The sequence below is a fragment of the Agelaius phoeniceus genome, chromosome 21 (genome assembly GCF_051311805.1).
Source record: "Agelaius phoeniceus isolate bAgePho1 chromosome 21, bAgePho1.hap1, whole genome shotgun sequence".
Lineage (NCBI taxonomy): Eukaryota > Metazoa > Chordata > Aves > Passeriformes > Icteridae > Agelaius > Agelaius phoeniceus.
Genome location: NC_135285.1, coordinates 1,577,026 through 1,596,481, shown reverse-complemented (window position 1 = coordinate 1,596,481; position 19,456 = coordinate 1,577,026). Strand labels below are relative to the sequence as shown.

General features: G+C 51.8%; 3 protein-coding genes across 7 annotated transcripts in view; 1 reads left to right on the top strand and 2 right to left on the bottom strand.

Moving 5' to 3' along the window:
- PNPLA7 (patatin like domain 7, lysophospholipase) overlaps positions 1–8,228 on the bottom strand; it is a 134,348-nt gene extending 126,120 nt beyond the window's left edge. For 3 of the 5 annotated variants that reach the window (XM_054646220.2, XM_054646221.2, XM_077188922.1), the window contains exons 1-7: positions 8,062–8,228; positions 7,032–7,075; positions 4,611–4,676; positions 3,839–3,926; positions 3,185–3,267; positions 967–1,055; positions 494–634 (exon numbers count right to left, since the gene is read on the bottom strand). In XM_054646220.2, the coding sequence (XP_054502195.2) occupies positions 494–634; positions 967–1,055; positions 3,185–3,267; positions 3,839–3,926; positions 4,611–4,676; positions 7,032–7,075; positions 8,062–8,083 (533 nt within the window). In that variant the 5' untranslated portion in view covers positions 8,084–8,228. Of the gene's footprint in view, positions 1–493; positions 635–966; positions 1,056–3,184; positions 3,268–3,838; positions 3,927–4,610; positions 4,677–7,031; positions 7,076–8,061 lie in introns of those variants that run through there. The other 2 variants (XM_077188923.1, XM_077188925.1) reach the window with 2 other exon arrangements.
- Positions 8,229–8,663: 435 nt separating this feature from the next.
- Positions 8,664–9,336, top strand: MRPL41 (mitochondrial ribosomal protein L41). The gene has a single exon (XM_054646378.2). The coding sequence runs from the start codon at positions 8,664–8,666 to the stop codon at positions 9,069–9,071; it is 408 nt and encodes a 135-aa protein (XP_054502353.1). The 3' UTR covers positions 9,072–9,336.
- An 833-nt stretch (positions 9,337–10,169) lies between these two features.
- On the bottom strand, positions 10,170–19,327 carry DPH7 (diphthamide biosynthesis 7). Its single transcript, XM_054646275.2, has 9 exons — positions 19,107–19,327; positions 18,251–18,387; positions 17,737–17,824; positions 16,913–17,007; positions 15,185–15,351; positions 14,288–14,360; positions 13,425–13,490; positions 13,094–13,266; positions 10,170–12,103 (listed from the first exon to the last, which is right to left on the bottom strand). Exons 1-9 carry the CDS (start codon positions 19,242–19,244, stop codon positions 11,490–11,492), a joined length of 1,551 nt encoding a protein of 516 aa, XP_054502250.2. The 5' UTR covers positions 19,245–19,327; the 3' UTR covers positions 10,170–11,489.
- Positions 19,328–19,456: the final 129 nt, after the last annotated feature.

The following is a 19,456-nucleotide window of genomic DNA, read 5'->3' as shown; positions in this document are numbered from 1 at the left end:
CCAAAGAGCTGTGGGGATTAAGTTGACTTTGATTTATTTGCAACCTTTTCAGGCAGAGAGGTAAAAGATCCTGCAGCCCAGGGAGCTGTCAATATGGTATCCAATTAACATTTACCAATTATGATGCTTTTCTGTACAAAAAAAAAATGCCTGATACAGCCTAAACAGAAGTTTTAGGATGCACTAAATCTGTTCATGTTAGAACACATTTATTAGCACTATTCCCAAGCTGAGACAACTAAACTACTTCCTTTTTCTTCCCCCATCTCTTTTTTTTTAATTTTTAAAACAAACTCAGCTATTTTCTTAACATTTACAGAAAATTAAAAGTCATTCATTTTGTCCTTATGCTCTGATGAATTTCAGTCAACCTCCTCAGGATTCTGACCATGCAATTGTAAAATCCAAGATTTTACACAAACTGTCAAATATTCACATCACCTGAACATCCATCAAAACCAAACTCTAAATTTCTCTTTCCATTTAACATTACCTGACATTCTTAAGCATGTACAGGACTTCTGATGGCAAGTGGGAATTCTTGACATCAAATTCAGTCAGATCTGCCTCTAGCAAAGAAGGAGGAGGCTCTTTCCTCTGCAGAGTTGGACATTCCTTCTTAATACGCAGAATCCTACAAAGGAAAAAGGAAGTTCAGGATGCTCCCTCTTTTGTACTAATAGGAAATGTTAGATTTTTACTAATAAGAAATGTTAAATAAGCATATAGTAAGTATTAAAATCCACCATCCCAAGTTCCACATTATCAAGTAGCTAAAACATCCCACCCTCTTGCCCCTCCTCACCACAACCATCCCAGTCCAGCAAACCTCCCAGCTGATCCACAGCTGACAGGACTGGGAAAAACCAACAGCTACAGAAAAGGGCTCTGCTAGGGATAAGTTCCACAAAAACCCCAAACCAGCCCCCATGATGTGAATTTTCCCCTTGCCAAAGTCCCAGGTACCTTTTAGCCAGAGATAAAACCTTTGCCCGTTTCCGCATCCGCTGGCGAGGGACGGTGTTCCCAACCAGAGAGTTGGGAAGAGTTGTAACCTAGGGGGGAATATGGACACAAAAACAGTCACAAAACCCCAAAACCAAAAAAAACCAGCCTGCTAATTCCAACCCTGCTGAGGCACCAACACATTTACCAGCCATTAGTGTGAGCAGAGTGAAGAGCTCATGTAACACCTTGGAGGATTGGAATATCTACTTCAGGATCACTTCCTTTAGATAAAGCAAGTAAAGTATATTTTGATTTTACCAATCAACTACTACAGTGCTAATGGATGGTAGAGGAGAAGAATTCCTAGCTGTGGTTCTCATTCAGGAACACTCAGCATCAGGAAGGGGAGTAAGGCACTGATCTCTGCTCTGGGACAGGGACAGGAGCCAGGGAGTGGCTGGAGCTGGGCCAGGGCAGGTCAGCTGGAGAACCAGAGCACACAGCCTCAAGCTGTGCCAAGGGAAATTCAGGCTGGATATTAGGAAAAAGTTTTTTACAGAAAGGGTGATAAAGTTCTGGAATGGCTGCCCAGGGAGGTGGTGGAGTCCCCATCCCTGGGTGTGTTTAACAAAGCCTGGATGTGGCACTGGGTGCCAGGGTTTAGCTGAGGGGTTGGGGCTGGGTTAGACCTTGAAGGTCTCTTCCAACCCAGTGATTCTGTGAATTCTGGGAATTCTGTGAGCTCAGGGCAAGGCTCTTCCCCCAGAGGGTGCTGGCACTGCCCAGGCTCCCCAGGGAATGGGCACGGCCCCGAGGCTGCCAGAGCTCCAGGAGCCTTTGGGCAGCGCTGCCAGGGATGCCCAGGCTGGGCTTGCTGGGACAGGGGCTGGGCAGGGACAGGGGCTGGGCTGGGGGATCCTGGTGGGTCCCTTCTCCCTGAGGATATTCCAAGATTCTATCTGGCTGTGATGGTGACACCCAAGGCCTTTCCTTGCATTTCCTAGTTCCCAGGTGCCACCCTCTGGAGAAACACCACAACTGCTACACCAAGCAAGCCCCTCATCAAGTATTTTCAAAATATTCCCAGTTTTCCATTTGTCACCCTAAGAGCTGAATCTCTGTAAAAGGTTTCTCTCCCAAAAGGAATCTTTAATTAGTTTGGAGGGATTTTTTTTTTTTAAATAAAATCTTGGTATGTTATGAAAAACCCTGGAAGTGCAACCCACAGCAGTTTGGGTGTAATGTTTTCTGCCTTACTCAGGAAGAAAAGCAAAAAGTAAGGTCTAAAACTCAAACAAAAAACTACCTGAAATTATTTTCCCATGTGGAATTCTAAGCATTCTTTACTTATGTGAATTACATATAAACAGCTTGGTTAAAAATTATTCAAATTATGAAGTTGCACATGAAAATCATCAAGACTATTAAAATTATGAAGTTGCACACACAAAACTTCCTCTCATTGAAGGCTTTTTTGGCACAGTTCTACTTAAAGGCTGACCTGCCATGAAAGATTCAGGGAGCAACCACCTCCTACACAATGAAACAGCTCCAGAACTGAATATTAAACCCACCAGTGTCTAATTAAGTCAAAGTGTTTGAATTCACCTCAATGAAGTGTGGGAGGCAGAGGCTGGGGCAGTTCACAGGAGGAAGTGTTCCTCCACACAGGGTGACTAAGGATGGTTACTTCCCTGTACCTTATTTTTCTACAGATGTTGGGTGCAGGGAGTGCACACCTGGACTTGGCAGCACAGGGAACAGCCAGGACCCTGTGAGGGTGGGCAGGCCCTGGCACAGGGTGACCAGAGCAGCTGGGGCTGCCCCTGGATCCCTGGCAGTGTCCCAGGACAGGGCTTGGAGCATCCTGGGACAGTGGAAGGTGTCCCTGCCCATGGCAGGGGGTGGAATGGGATGAGCTTTAAGGTTTTTTCCAACCAAAACCAGTCTGGGATTCTGGGATATTTAATCAATTCCATACAGGAGTTAGGTATTCATTGATTTATTCCTCCCTTCACTGGCTGCAAATATTTTTCAAAGAGGAAAGGTCTGGCCAGAAAGAGAAGCTGCTGCTGCTGCTCCACCAGCAATGCAGTCAGTACTGCAGGAGAGCTGAAACACCCACAGCATCCCAGTGACATTTACAGGCTGGAGGCCCTGGGCCAGGCTCTGCCAGTGAAGTGTTGCAAACTTTACACCTCTCAACTTTACACTGGATTTCACCAGGTGCCCTCACCTTCCTCATGATCTTCCTCCCGTAGAACATCACTTTGTCCCTCTTGCGGAACCTGTACTGAGGCACGTGGGGCTGAAGTTGCTCTGGAACAGAAGCATCACATCAGAAACCCCCTGCAGCAGCTGGGAGAACACCTGAGCACAGCTTGGGCACTTTGCTGCCTCCAGAACAGCTCCTGTGGGCAGGGTTTGGGATTTAAACCACGCTGGGATCCCTCATTGCCCAGCCCTGGCCAAGCCAGACCCAGGCAGGGCTGCCTTGAGGCTCCACCTCAGCCCCAGAGGAGATAAAGGGCTCTCTAAACACACTGAAGGCTTGGGCAGTTTGAATCTCCTCAAGGAAACCTCTAATTCAATCATTTCTCCATCTGTGACAGTGAAATCACAGCAGGGGTGAATTCCTCTGCAGAATTCACAGCTGGTCCTGAGGCTGACACTGCTCACACCCCAAAGAAATGAAACCTGCAGGTGCTGCAGGTGACAGTTCTGGGCTCACACCTGGGGAAGGGAACCAACACAAGTTCTCCATCCTTTAAAGCTGCTGTCCTGCAAGAACCACACCTCTGCAGCAAACAACTACCACTGAAAATTACAAAAAGACTCAAGATTTATGGAAAAATTGGGTTTAAAACTTACATGGTTATCAAGTACTTACTAGACTGTCTCACTCTTCTGTACACGACAAACACAACAACTGCTATAAGCAACAGTGCAACTGCAGCTCCAATTGCAATTCCAGTCAGCTGGGAGGGAATTTAGGGAGAAAGAAGTTAATGATTTTCAACTTCAGAAGTTACTACATACTTTTTGAAGGGCTGAAGAACACTCAGCTCAGTGAGATGTCTAAAAGTCAAGCACGTCCATAAATACTTAATTTTTAATTCAAACATCTCATATGCAAGAAGTTTAAACTGCACCAGTGACCAGTCCTAAGATCACATGGAAAATATTCCATGTTTTCCTTCCCAAAGATCTGGGAGCTGATCAACTCAATGTACAGGGGTTGTGTGAGGGCATGGAGGGACAGGGGAATGGCCTCAAGATGAAGGAGGGCAGGTATGGATGGGATATTGGGCAGGAATTATTCCCTGGGAGGGTGGGCAGGCCCTGGCACAGGGTGCCCAGAGCAGCTGGGGCTGCCCCTGGATCCCTGGCAGTGCCCAAGGCCAGGCTGGACAGGGCTGGGAGCCATCTGGAATAGTGGGAGGTGTCCCTGCCATAGCAGGGGATGGAACTGGATGGGCTTTAGGGTCCCTTTCAGCCCAAACCAGCCTGTGATTCTAAATAACAGCAATTAATTCCTGCCTCATGCACAGTGAGAGCAAAGAAACCAACACTCAAGAGTTTGGCAGTGGCTCAGCAGAGCTCGTGGAGCTCAGGAGAAGCTGCTGTGGATGCACCCCCAGCTGCTTGCAGCTCTACTTTACCATGGTGGTCTGGATCCTGTCCTCCACAAACTGCAGGATGGGGGTCCCACCTCCCAGCACCACAGCCTGGCAAGAAAAAGGAAGGTGAAATTAGTTTCCCACAAGTGGAGAAAAGTCCCCATGAAAACACCTCAACCAACTGGATTGTGTTTTTCTTTGACTTATAACCCACATTGCAAAGGGAAACGTTCAGTGGAAAGGGATCAGTAGGGAAGTTTTGTGTTGCTGTCAGTTCAGGCCTAAACCAGGGTCAAACAGAGATGAACACTTTTTAAAATCATTCTGTATTATTCAGAACAACAAGGATGAGAATGGAATGCAAAGGACTTTATGAGACTGAGAAAACAAGTCACAAACCAGCATATTAAAGTCACATAAAAAGCAGATGATGCACATGAGCTCAGGTGTGCTGTCCTGGCACCTGTGCCCAGCAGTGTCACCCAGGATAAAACCTAGCACCTAAAACAGTCTCACAAATGCCAACCCAAAACTTAAGAGAGAGGAGGGAAAGGTAAAACAATTCTTAGGAACAAGTGAAAACAACATGAGTACAAGGATAAATACACCCCCCTGAAAGTTCTGAACCTTAAAAGCACTTGAATTAAGCACTACACACAGCCCAGGTCCCATTCCTGCCCCTGGTTCCAGATCTGGACAACAGCTGAACTCAGCTTTGCCACCAAGAGAAAAATGAAGAGCACACCAAGTCACCAAACTGGTCTCTCTAATGGAATTAATTCCAGTTTTACAGCACAAAGGAAACTCCTGCCAGACCAGCCACCTCAACAGATCCCTGTGCTCGCTTTGCCTTCTCAGGTCACTTTAGCACTTTAGTGTTTATCTTCCCAATATGAGTCAAACTAACTCTGTCACTATTTTATCAGACTATTATTACTCATGGGATTGCAGTGAACAGTCACAAGATCTTGAAAAAATAAAAAGCTGAAGATGTGTCAGCAACAGGTAGAACACCTGGTGACACAGAGTTCCTGGTGGAAGTCTGTTCTGGTCACTTAATGCATTTATTTCCCCTTGACAGTGTCAGGGACACTGGGACATGGACAGTTCTGCTGCTCCCCAGGCCTGTATGATCTCAAATAACACCAAAAATAGTAATTGCCAACTGACACTCACATTGCTGCTGCAAGGGGAGAAACAAATCCATGGAGAAAAAGAATAAAACGCAAACATGTCCAGGCTGGGGCTTCAGTACAGAAAAGCAAGAAGGGAAAGATGAAATTCAGACCTCCAAGAACCCCAGAGAGGTTCTTGCAAAGTTTTCACGAGTGACAGTGTGATATTGCCCTGCTCAGACTCAGGGGGGATCTTTCCCAGCCTGGACAATCCTTGTGGACAAGCAGAGGAAGCAAAGCAGCCAGGCTGAGCTGTGCAGACACCTGAGCCGTGTCAGTGACTGCTGTGACAGCTCCTGGGGCAGGAATGAGGTCACAGCCAAGTCACCAGGGCAGCTCCTCTCTGAGGAGGGCTGTGCTCAGCACCCCAAGCCAAGGAACCCTCAGAATTTCCTCTCATTGAAGGCAACGCCTGTGGGACCACCCTGCAGGGCCCTCCCTGCATCTGAACATGAGCAGTGACCTGCCCAGAGCACGGACTGGCACAAAGAGCATTTCTCTGCCTCCTGATGTCCAGGTTTCCTTAGGAACTCGAGGCTGAGCAGCAATCAGCACAAACATGTGAATAAACATGCAGCCTCACAAGTCCAGCTCACACCCATCCAGGGTCCAGCACCCAGCACTGCTGAGAGTCCAACCACTCCTCACTGCAGTCCAAGGCAAACACTGACACATTCCCCGGGCAGGCAGGGGTGAAAAAGCTTTATCAACCCTGAAAACAAGGGCTTAAAATTGGGATTAGCCCAAACACAAGGCTTCCTCACAGCTCAGAGGCACCCGTGCCTTGTTTTGACTACAGAACCTGGATTTTCACAAAACATTGCTAACTGTGTACAAGTACATTGTGTGTGTTTTTCAGTTTGAGAACTATTTCCTCTCATGGGGTTTGTTTTCCAGGACTAGGGAAAGCATCATGTGCCTTTTTAGTCTGTGAGTTTCACATGTGTGATTAAAAACAAATGTAAGAAGTGCAGTCTGCCAGAATTCTGCAACTCCTCCTTTTTCAGGATAAAAACTAAAGTATTTTAATCATAGCATTATTAAAACAGTTTAGAATATGAAGCAGAGCATAAATGGTTTGCAAGAAATAAAACACATACACAATAAAATGGGACCAATCCTCAAAAGTTTGGAAGGATAAAACTCTCAGCAGGAAAGGCTCTTTCAAAGTAAAAGCATCTAAAGGCATGGTCCCAATGCTATCAAATTAGGTACAGCTGCTTTCAGCTTCTGGAAACACTCACAGGGAAATAAGTAAATCCAAAAATAAGAGCAAAGCATATTGTACCTGAAGGCTGGTGATGTTTTCCCCTTCATCCATGTCTGGAGGAGCTGCAAGAGCAAAGACAAAAGCAAAGACAAAGCTGAGTTAAGAGATGACTCCCGATGCAAACTCTTGAACAACATGAGAACAATAACTTTTTAACTTTATGCTCCCTTTGTGCTGAGCAATAAAACCCAGCAGGGAAGTGCTGGGGGCCGGGACTTTCCCGAAGAACCTTCTCCACAGCACGGGGATCCAGGCAGGAGCTCCCCGGGAGCCTCTCCACACGGAGAGAGCTGTGGGAGAGCCCCGAGCCCGGCGGCCCAGCCGGACCCAGCCCCGCTCCTGCCGAGAGCAAACACCGGAGCGGCCCCGCGGTTCGGGACAGCCCGGGGACAGCTCGGGGACAGCCCCGACCCTGCCAGGTCACAGCCCCGACCCTGCCCGGGGACAGCCCGGGGACAGCACTGACCCTGCCCGGGGACAGCACTGACCCTGCCTGGTCACAGCCCCGACCCTGCCCGGGGACAGCACTGACCCTGCCCGGGGACAGACCGGGGACAGCACTGACCCTGCCCGGGGACAGCCCCGACCCTGCCTGGTCACAGCCCCGACCCTGCCCGGGGACAGCCCGGGGACAGACCGGGGACAGCACCGACCCTGCCCGGGGACAGCACTGACCCTGCCTGGTCACAGCCCCGACCCAGCCCGGGGACAGCACCGACCCTGCCCGGGGACAGACCGGGGACAGCCCCGACCCGGCCCGGGCAGGGACCGGCACCGACCGCGGGTAACCCTCATGGGCACCTCCGGCCGGACCCAGCTCGCTCTCCCGGCCAGCCCCGGGCGCTCTCCCGGCCATCCTCGGGCGCTCTCCCGGCCCGGTTCCGCCAGGCCAGAGCTCGGGACATGGGCTCCGAACAAGACGACAACAACAACAACTCCTCCCGCCGGGCCTGGGGCACCGGCACCGCCGGGGGCACCGCGCGGCTGCACCAGCCCGCCAGGCCCGCGTCCTGCCGCCGCGCTCCGGCGATCCCCGGCACCCTCTCACCTGCTTCTTCCTCCGCCATCATCCCGGTGCCGGTCGCGGTGCCAGCCCCGGCGCCGGTCCCGGTCTCTGTCCCCAGCGCTCGCGGTCCCCGGGCCGGGGGCGAAGGGCGCCGAGCGCAGACCCCGCCCGCTGCCGCCAGGGGGCGCGGCCGCGCCAGGCCCCGCCCAGCCGCGGGCCGCTCGCTGCTGATTGGCGGGGAAAGTCCCCCTGGAGCCGTTCGGTTCGCGGGCCGCGCGGGGGCAGTATCGGCGCCGCTGATTGGCTGGAGCGGCCCGGCCAATGGGAGCGGGCGGTGTTGGGGTGTGCGGAGGCGGGAGCGTCGCGGGGCCACTCTGGGTCGTGAGGGGGACCCGGCCCCGGCGCGGTTCGGGGAGGTGCCTGTGCTCGCAGGGACCGGCTCCGCCTCTGCTGGCCCCCCCGGTGCTCTCCTGGACTCGCTAATTCCGCGGGGACTGATCCAGTCTCTCTGAGCTACCGGCTGCCCTTAGGGACCAGCCCGGCTCGCTGAGCCCCCGGTGTCTGTAGGGCCCGGCTCCGGCCCCGCTGAGCCTCCGGTGCACGCAAGGCCCGGCTCCGGCCCCGCTGAGCCCCCGGTGCCCGGCATGGGGCTGCTGACCCAGCTGGTCCGCGGGCTGGTGCGCGGCGCCGACCGCGTGTCGCCGTTCACCAGCAAGCGCGGCCCACGGAGCCACAACAAGGGCCGCGGTGCCAAGAAGCTGGGCGTGCTCACCCGCAACAAGAAGTTCCTCCTCGTCAAGGAGATGGTGCCCGAGTTCGTCGTGCCCGACCTGACGGGCTTCAAGCTGCGGCCCTACGTGTCCTACCGCGCCCCCGAGGGCTCCGAGCCGCCCATGACGGCCAAGCAGCTCTTCGACCAGCTGGTGGCTCCGCGCATCGAGAAGGACGTGAAGGACGGCACATTCGACCCCAACAACCTGGAGAAGTACGGCTTCGAGCCCACGCAGGAGGGCAAGCTCTTCCAGCTCTTCCCCAAGAACTACGTGCGGTAGGGAGCAGGCGGTGATACCGCCGGGCAACGCGGGACAGGCTCCGTCACTGGACGTTAAAGCAAATCCTTCTGCCTTGCTCTTCTGTAATATCTGATTTGAGTCCTAGTGAAATCTGTGGTTTGATTTCCCATCCATGACTGGTGATGCTCTGGGAGACATGTGCCCGGTGAGCAGAGCCCTCTCTGGGGTTCTGAGGATGAGGAGTCCATGACATTTCTAAAGAAAAAGTACTGCAAAGTTTAGGAATTAAACTTTAAAAATTAAATTAAGACTGGAAGTGTTCACTTTGGGAGAAAGGAAGATGAGTGGATGGTGTGTGAGCACTCGGTCTGTAATAAGGGCTGCCAGCTGAGTTCTTACAGTGGTGTGGGGGGTTTAAACCCCCACATTTTCGGGGCTGGGCAGGGCTGTGATGGAGTGGGGGTGCTGCAGCCCCAGTGACACAAGGATGAGCTGTGCTCAGGGAGCAGCCACAGTGGGGATGGGGAAGGCACAGCTTTTCTAACTGAGCTCTGCATTTTTCCCCTCCTGTGAAGCTGATCAGAACAAGTCACACACACGTGGCTTTTACTGCCTTGCTGCTGTTGCTGTTGGCAGCCGTGGCCCTTCATCCCTTCCCTTGGGAGCCTTGCTGCCCCGCAGGGCACTTGGCAGCTGCCTGGAGGGGGATGCAGGGCTGGAGAGCAGGAAATCCTCTGCCCTTTGCTGCCAATTCCACCTTGCTCTTCAGCACATCATTTGCCTCACACGCCGTGGGAAGGCAGATCAGAACTGGCTCACCTCATTGCTCTGAGCAAAGCAAGGCCTGGCCTAAAGCCTAAACCAGGCTGGTCCCAGTGGGTGTCACCGCTGCAGCCTCGCTGCCCTGGGGCTGTTCCCGCTGCTCTCACAGGGCAATAAAAGCCATTACAACCTTTAAAACAGATACAGGGACACACCCTCGGCTTTCCCAGGAAACTGGATTGTCCACTCCGCCTCCCAAAGAATATTCACCCCTGGAGCCCGAGCTGGCCCAGGCCAGGGCAGAAGGTCCTCACAAGGACTGTCGAGTCTTTTTTTCTTTTTTTTTTAAACTCAAAACAACCAAAAAAAGATAAATCATTTATATTGGTTTTATTTTAGAAACATCCAAAAATAGCATGTTTTTCTTTAGCAAAAGCTCTTGTTTTCATTACTAATATGAATCTTCATGTAACAGTGCTCCAGAATGTTTGCTAAAATACACATTCACCCTTGAGAAAGGGGTTACAAAGCAGCAAAGTTCTCACCTGCTGCACCTCTTTTAGCTGCAGCACTGTTACACAGAGACCTGTTGCTGGTGTTTCTTTCCCTCCACACAACTCATTCTTTAGGACCTTCAAAGACCAATCGTGCATGCTAAAGGTTACTGATCTAGTTTAAGCTGGTTTTTTGTTTCTAACAATAGAGAAATGTTCCAGAAAGGGTGTTTAGCTGATGTTTCACAGTGAAAAAAAGAGAGCTAATGGAGCAACCATGAGAAATCCTGCAGCCATTCCTGGAGGTAGTCAGGGCAATGCTGTTAAGATTTTGGTTTCTGTACTTATTTCAAATTTAAAAAGATGTCAAGAAACACCACTTATACTTTTTGGAGGTTTTGATCTTAAAGCTGTTCACCTTTTAAGAACTGAGCTTGCCTTTGGACCTAAAGGTGGCTCTGTGGAGAGCAGAAAGAATGAGCTGAATATGGAGAGGCCATGGGGGTGGTTGAGTGGCACTAAAACATGGTGGGGTCACTACAGGATTTATCTGAACCAGGGTGTGCTCAGCTGGGAATGATGAAGGAATCTGCAGTCAGGTGATGAGTGATGGAAAATGATGGAGAAGCACCAGGACCCTCACAAGGAGGATCCCACAGCACTTCCCATCACACAGACAGTCTGCACTTCCTTCTGAACCAGAACTTCTCTCTGTTAAACATCACTGTGAGCACATTGCACTGCATCTGGCCTGTCTGAGCTCTCCTCCCATCACACAGCCAAGCCTCTGCCCAGGGGCTTTTCTGAGACATTCAGGAAACCTTCTGATCACTTCCTGGGTCTGCACAGCAGCACAGCCAAGTCTGGTTTGTGAGGGAAGGAGGAGAAGGGGCCTGACAGATCCATTGTGAAATGCAAACCAGCCTTGAAAGGAGTCAGATCTGAGGTACAAAGCAGCAGCCTGTGAGAGGAACTGGGACATTAAGGGAAAAACTAAATAAACCTGTCTTGGCCATAACCACAGGCCTCTAAGCAAAGGCTTCCCTGTGCTGAAAACAGAACTTGAGGAATCCCAGCAGTGTTGGCCTTGGAGGACTCCCAAGCTCAGCAGTAAGATGGCAAAGCCCAGCAGAAGTCAGGGCATTAGGCTCAGCTGTCACTCTCAGTTCAGGAGTTTTCCTCCCTCTTCCATTGGGGCTGGTCAATGCAAACTTTCAGCTGTTCCTTTGGATGGAGATCTAGGACTTGGCACATCTGGAGGGGTCACCAGGCTCATCTCCCACCTCCAGACATGGAGGATGTTGTCATAGAAAGAACAAGTGGCCACAATGCTCATTTCTTTGGGGCTGTCTGGAGACCTGGCTGAGTCACTGCCTCTGTCCAGGCCCATTCCATTGGCTCTCTTGGCTCCTGAGTCAGAGCTGCTGGCTGACCCCAGATCTGCCCCTTGGGGAGCCAAATCTAAACCTGCCTTTAAACCAGAGCCCCTGAGCAGTCCAGGATCCCCAGCCAGCTTTGGCCCTGCCCCTGCTGTGAGTGCCACAGCAGGGCTTTCACTCTCCTCATCCAGGATTACATCAAAAGTAGCTGTAGGAGATTCATAAATTATCTTCAGGTTCTGGACCTGCAAATTCAGCCTCTCATCTCCTTGCCCTGATGCTCCCACGAGCTCCTCCTGAGGCTGGCATGCAGCAGCAGGGTCCTGGCTGGCAGGCAAGGAATCCCTTGGACACAGCCTTGACCAGTCAGCCCCATAGGCCAAGGAATTGTGCAGGACATAGGATGACAGGATGATACATTCCTCTGTGTTTTCCGCTTGAAAAAAAAAAAAAAAAGATAAATGAAATTACTTAGAAATCAAGTTGTGGGTTGTGGCAGAGTGCTCAGCAGCCATTCCAGCACTGGCTGTGCCTCATGGCAGAGTTCTCTGGTTATTCCCTTCTTCACCACTGAGTGAAGCATTCCAGGAGGAATGAGGTACTAACCATTTTTCAGCCACCTCTCAATGGCCTTGATTCCTCCTGGGTCAGTAGCAGAGGAGAAGAGGGTTTAACATGCATGAGATGAAAGAGCATCATTATTTGAAGTGTTTACAAAGGCTCGAGATGGACAAGACTGATCACACCACAACCTTCACTGAGCCATGAACACACCTGGGGGATTTCCAGGTCCTGGTTATTAACACACTGCATTGACTCTCACAGTGAGTTCCTTCCTTCCCCACACAGGAGAAATGCCACCCTCATTTCCTAAGCTGTTAATCTGGCCAAGGTCTGGAGATCCCAGGAGCCCAGCCATCCTCTGTCAGATTGCATTTGTAATGTGAATGCAAAGGGCTTTTCCACCATGAAGTACCTCATCATTCACATGAAGGGCTTATTCATGTTATTCTGGATTAACCAGGCTGCAGAGCACTTCCTTCCTGAGGCAATAACTGTCTCCCCAGCAGGTCAGTGACTCCTGCTAACAGGAAAGCACCACCTGACAGTCAGAAGCACCTCTCTGAACCAGCACAATGCACACAAACCCAGAGTGGTTGTGCCCTCACACCAACCACAAAGGCTTTCCTCCCGTGAAAAAAAGCTTTGGGAGATTTACACACACACAGTGACAGGCCTTGGCACAACCAAGCAGACCAAAAGAGTGCCCAGATGTGGAAAAGCTGGAAGTTACCTCAAACTAGAACAGATGGCTATTAACACCATCTCAGTCCTTCCAGCAAGAGCTGGAGCTCCCCATGAACCTGGGGGCAGTGAAGGAGCGCACAGAGCAGCCCTGGAGCACCTCTGCTCCCCAGACACTCACCCAGGCTCCCGCGGCAGTCCAGGATCTTGAAGCCACTCTGCATGCAGGCTGCCAAGAGCACGAAGTCACACGTGGGGTGCCACTTCAGCCTCCACACCCCACCTTCCACGTGGGTGTCAGCCAGAGGCTGCCTCATGTTCCTGGTGTCCCACAGCAGCACGTGCTCATCGTAGCTGGGGACACAACACCGACAGGCAGAAAAGCACAGCCAGGTCAGGGCACAGGACAAAGGTAGGAAAGGCCACATGCTCTGCACCACATGGAATTCCTGCAGAGGCAGCAGCCTGAATGGGTTGGGCACACCAGGGGAGAGCAGCTGGAAGGGCCTCACCTGCCTGTGGCCAGGAGATTCTCCCGGTGGGGACTGCACTGAATGCTGCACACACCCATGGAATGTCTGCAGAGGGAAAAGACAGCATTTTGAGAAGGGCTTCTCCCTTGAATTTAAAGGATTTTGAGTCCGCATTATTTCATCAAGGTGTCTCAGGAGAGGTAAGCTCAAAATTTCAGTCCAGTGACCTACCCAAGCAGATTTTCATCTACTGAGTCCAACAGCCTTCCCAGGGACAAAACTCCTACTCACATCATCTCTCAGCACAAGTATTTTCTAGTAATATTTACCCCATACACTGCTGCTCAAAGGCCCTAAGAATTCCAGCAGAACACCTCCATTCCCAGGAGACTCTACTCCCAAAATTAGTATTTCCATAGCCATAGTCCCCAGTGTAATTTAAGTTTACATACAGAATTCCACTGGAGAGCTGTGTATATTGTTTTAACCATTTTTTAAAATAAGATAGAAAAGAGATCACTTCAAATAACTAACCAGTGGAGAAAAAATATTTTCTAAAAAACATTCCATAATAATATATCCAAACTTAACACACACAAAAATTGCCAAAATAAAAGTATAAATCAGGATTCTTTTTTAGAAGGAAACTACCGCCTTCTTCACATGTGGAAGTCAGCACTTGGTTTATTGTGTTAAAGGACACAGAGAAGAAAGTTTCAACCTGAAGTTGTTCTGATGAAAAAAGCCTAATAGATGCCTCTATTTCCCAGGGGAGGCAGAACCAGCAGCCACTATCACTGCACATGTCTGAATTCAGTGGCTTGGGTAGGGGCAGGGGCAGGGCAGCAGCGAGGGTTCCCACCCCACTGCTGGAGGGCTGGGCATGGACAGGTCTCACTCACCTCCTGCTGGTGAAGACTGGAGCCTCCGGACTGCACCTGGTGTCCCAGCCCTTGAGCAGGCTGTCATCCCCTCCTGCCCAGGGACAAAACACTGTGACCCTCAGCACCAGCCCTGAGCATGGGGCAAAGCAGTGCCAGGGATCTGCAGCTCCTCCCAAGGGGCAGCTCCCACCTCTGCTCTGGGACAGGGACAGGAGCCAGGGCACGGCTGGGGCTGGGCCAGGGCAGCTCAGGCTGGAGCTCAGGGCAAGGTTCTTCCCCCAGAGGGTGCTGGCACTGCCCAGGCTCCCCAGGGAATGGGCACGGCCCCGAGGCTGCCAGAGCTCCAGGAGCCTTTGGGCAGCGCTGCCAGGGATGCCCAGGCTGGGGTTGCTGGGACAGGGGCTGGGCAGGGACAGGGGCTGGGCTGGGGGATCCTGGTGGCTCCTTCCAGCTCAGGGCAGTCTGTGACACAGAGCTGATGCTTTCCAGCCCTGGGATCTCACAGAATTTAACAGACACACCAAAAATCACATTAGGCTCCCAATGCTCAGCACCACAGGAAACACATGTGGTATCAATATGGTGGTACCCTCCTTTTTGGAAAGAAAAAGAATTAGGAGTTATAAAGACTGGACTCAAAGAGCTCTCTGGCTCTTAGCATACTGCAGGAGAATATAATCTTTTTTGCCAAGTCACCCAAAGTACAGTTTTCAGGGTACAGCTTCTCCTAATTAACTCCAACCCTTTTCCACCATCAAGAAATGAAGCCTTCCACCCCTAATCAGAGGACCCAGCTCTGTCAAGAGGTGATGCAAGCAGCTCACCCATCCCTGGAAAGTAAAAGCCCAAGGAACACATCCCCAGACAAGGAGCCCCTCCCCAACACCCCCAAGGAGATCCCCAGCCCATACAGACCTGAATACACAATATCAATGTCCCAGTAATTAAAAGCAGCAATCCAGGCCTCAAATTTGTGAGCTTCCCACTGGTTCAGGACATGCACGGAAGGAGCAGATTCATCTATGGAGAAAAGATTCAGCTTCCCCTCTGAATCACTGCTGATCACTCTTAAAGGACATCCACTACAGCAGGGTACACAAAAAACATTGGGAATTACTGCAATAATCAAGTATTTCAATTCAAATAAACACTGGTAGAGACTGGCAGCATGGTGGCAGGAATGACACATTCATACAATTCTTTCCAGCTTCATCTTAAAATCACCTGCCCCAGGGACTGCCACTCTCTGCTCTCACAGGGAGCAACCACTCACACCCAGGTCAGGGAAGGAACTGGCTCTCATCTTTCTCAGAGATGCAAAACTTCTTACATGCTTCACATTACATCAATAAACAAATTCCATGTGAAGAGGGTTCTTTTTCTTTTTTTCCTCCAAGTCAGACTGACAATGCCCTTTCAGAGCCTCTTCCCTCTTCTGGAGTACAAAGAGATGTTTTATTTCCTTGCTATCACTGAAACCCAAAGCACTGGCTGATCCTGACCTTTCCTGCTCTCTTCCTGTGCCACAGTACAGTTACAGTTTCTAGACACAATGACCTTGGAGCACTGGCAAATGTTTTGCAATTCCCAGTGCAGAGATTTTCTGGCATTCCCTGACATGAACTAGGTCCCTTCTGTTTGGTTACCTGCAACTGCAGGCACTGCTTTGGTGGCCTGGGGCTTCTCTCCAGTTCTGTATCAAATGATTCAACCACACTCCCAAAATTTGAATCTCCCAAATTCCCACATAAGAGATACAGGGCCAGCCCCTTCCTTCAGAGATGTGAACAATGTACATTTGGCTTCTAGGAGAAGTTACTGGTCTCTCAAGTGACAACAATGACAGGTTTAAAGGGGCATTTCATCATGGCAACAATCATTTATCATGTAGGACAGAGACAAAAAAAAGGAGGAATGTAAGAAGGAAGTCTAACTGGCAATTCTACTTATTCATTAACACATTAGCACACACAGAAATTGCTTTAATTAGCAAATTTGCCCTACAGCATTAAGCAATGACTGTCTGATCCCCCTGGTTTCCAGCCTCACACCAAAGGCACCACTCTTCATTTTCACCTACAAAACATCTTAACCCCCACTCCCTTTCAAGGTACAGCTAATTCAGCTTATTTCACACAGCAATGCTGTTTCTGACATCTCATGTATGAGCAGCTGAGAGAAGAAGGAGCCACTTCCTAACCAATTCTCTCCTGTTTCTCACTAATCCATGATTAAACTTCCTACATGTGCTATTATTAGCAGTTCTTAAGGAGAACTTCACACTAAAATTTCAGCTGTTCTAAGAGCAGAGTTGGTACCAGCAGCTCCATTTGCATCCCATTCTGGTCTTTCTTTTTAACAAAGGCAGCAGAAGACACATCCCTGGCTCACCTGCTGCCATTCCCCAGAGCACAACCTCCCATTTGTTGTTGGTTTATTCTCTGCTCCTGCTCCAGTGGCCAGTGCTTGTGTTCCTGTTACCTTTGCTCTGGAAAGAGCTACTTCTAGAGCAGGGCCAGGGAGCCAGCTGGGATCAAGAAAGTCAAAATCACTAAAGGCTGCTTCATCCAAGCGCTCAACTTCTCCTGAAAGTTGTCCCACACACCCTGGGCTCCAGCCCCAGCCTCCATCTCCCATCCTCACCACTGCTCTCGTCCAGTGGACCAGTCCAGGGACAAGGCCAGGCACTGTGCCCCGAGATCCACCCTGAAGCGTGGCTCCAACATGCAGCTGTTCTTCTACTGGAAACAAAAGGACAGCATTAAGACTGGAAAGAGAGCAGGCACGTAATGACAGGTGCACTGCTTCCCACAGAAACAGGTTTTCCAAAGAATGATGAGCAAATGAGGGTCCCACACTGAAGAAGCAATGAAATGTGCCACAGCACTGTACAATCATCCAGTGCTGGCTGAGGGGCAAACCATGCTGCACACACAGGATCCCACCCTTCTGCTGCTCATCTCCCACCAAACCTCCCTTAAACTCTGCTGCTTCTCAGGGAGTGATGAAGTGTAGCAGAAGTGATGACCTGACTGCTGAATTCCTTTACACACTGGCCTCTGCTTTCTTTGCTCTGTGAGACTGGCTCTGGTCACCCTCTTCTCTCACCATCAAAAGAAACCCCACTCCAAAAATCCTCCCTGCTTTTATCAGCTTTGCACTTTCTGATGTTTCCCAGTCAGGCCATACTTGTTTTCAGCGTTTGCTTCTTCCCTCCTCCTGCCTCTCCTCCCCGACTCTGCAGATGGGTAGAGCCCAACCCAACTCTCTGGCACCGTGAACAAATTCATAGAATTTATGACAAACATTATCAGAGGACAAAACAAGTATTTAAAAAGCTAAGCATGCTGAGGAAGCCATGGAAACCAGCTTTCCTGCAAGCCTATACACACTACCAGTAAATGTAGAGATGTAACAAACATGGCTTAAAACCAGCTTCAGCAGCAGCAGGCATTGCATCCACCCACCTCACTTCCAGTCAGGTGGCAAAATTCCACGGCACCTGTGGAGTTTGCGATGCCAACCATGGGATGTTCTGCAACAGGAATGTGGCACCTAAAAGATCAAGTTAAACAGGACTCCAATGTCTATCTTTCTTGTATTTTAGGAAGAGAGCAAAGCCATAACTTTCATTCCAACATGCACAAGAAGAAGGTATGTAACTAAAAAAATCTCACATTAAGAAAATCTAAGGCTCCTCAAGTTCCCACACACCTGCAAGGAGGGGATTCTGTACAAGGGAGATCTACTATATGTTATTATATAAATAAATGAGGTACAAAGTCATCAGTCCAGTGAGCAGAAAGTATAAAACAGAAACAAGGCAGTCTTTGCTCACTGGAACAAACTGGAAAGTATTTCCCTCCAAGAAGTCAGGAACTGTTCCATTAGTAACTATTGCTGTTGCTGCCATGCCAAAAAAGGATGCCGGGAGGAGCAGAGCGTGCTGCGGTGGCACCGAGCCTGGCGGGCCGGAGTTACCATTTGATGTCCAGGATGGCGGCCGTGTCGATGCGCTGGATCTCGGTCAGCGGGATGTAGGGCTGCTCCTCGTTGTAGTGGTACAGGTAGAGCCGCCCCGTCCGGTCACAGGCCGCACTGCTCCCCCGGGAATCGCTCTGTGGCAAACACGGGAAAGAACGGGGCAAGCTCAGCCGCGCTTCTGCCTCCTGGAGATCCTGCTAGGAGCGAGGAGCTGGGCTGAGGCTGCCACTTGCTCAGTCACAGCCTTGAGGGATGAAAGGAGAGAAGGGATGAAGGGAGACAGCCACGCTCACCGGAGGGGCCCCTCTGCCCCCCTCGAGCCGCCCCAGCCGGGACAAGGCACGGCCCCGCCGCGGGGACCGGCAGCACCGGGGATGGGGATGCGGCTCGCCCGGAGCGGGGCCAGGCGGGGACGGGGCTCGCTCTGCTGCGGTGGCGGCCAGCGATGGGGCCGGGGCTCACCCCGGAGCGGTACCGAGCACAGACGGGGATGGGGCCGGGGCTCTCCCCGGAGCGGTACCGGGCACAAACTGGGATGGGGCCGGGGCTCGCCCCGGAGCGGTACCGGGCACAGACGGGGATGGGGCCGGGGCTCGCCCCGGAGCGGTACCGGGCACAGACGGGGATGGGGATAAGGACTCGCCCCGGAGCGGTACCGGGCACAGACGGGGATGGGGATAAGGACTCGCCCCGGAGCGGTACCGGGCACAGACGGGGATGGGGCCGGGGCTCGCCCCGGAGCGGTACCGGGCACAGACGGGGATGGGGCCGGGGCTCGCCCCGGAGCGGTACCGGGCACAGACAGGGATAGGGATAAGGACTCGCCCCGGAGCGGGGCCGGGGCCGGGCTCACCTGCTCGGGCGGGCGCAGGTGGTAGGTGCCGCAGGCCAGGATGCTGTGCCAGCCCTCCACCGGGCACCACTCCACCGCGTCCGCGCTGAACTCCGTGTCCACCACCTGCAGCGTGCGCGTCCTGCACGGCGCGGCCATGGCGGGCCGGGCCCTGCTGCGCCGCCGGGGCGGCTCCCGGGAGGCTCCGGGGAGGCGGGGCCGGCCCCGTCTGCTTCCCGGTCAGGGCGGGCCCGGGGCGGAGCTGCCCCCGCGGAGCCGCCTCTTCCCCCGGCCGGGCTGGCCGCCCACGCGGGGCTCCCGCCGGGCTTTGGGTGCTCCCTTCGCCTGTCCGAGCTCCCGCCCGATGTGTC

Coding starts and splice junctions, on each gene's coding strand:
- DPH7 (XM_054646275.2), bottom strand. CDS start 19,244: ATGGCCGCGCCGTGCAGGACGCGCACGCTGCAGGTGGTGGACACGGAG. Junction 13,267..13,424: donor AATCTCCTGGCCACAGGCAG/GTGAGGCCCTTC, acceptor TTGTGTCCCCAG/CTACGATGAGCACGTGCTGC. Junction 12,104..13,093: donor GGACTGCCGCGGGAGCCTGG/GTGAGTGTCTGG, acceptor TTTTTTTTCAAG/CGGAAAACACAGAGGAATGT.
- MRPL41 (XM_054646378.2), top strand. CDS start 8,664: ATGGGGCTGCTGACCCAGCTGGTCCGCGGGCTGGTGCGCGGCGCCGAC.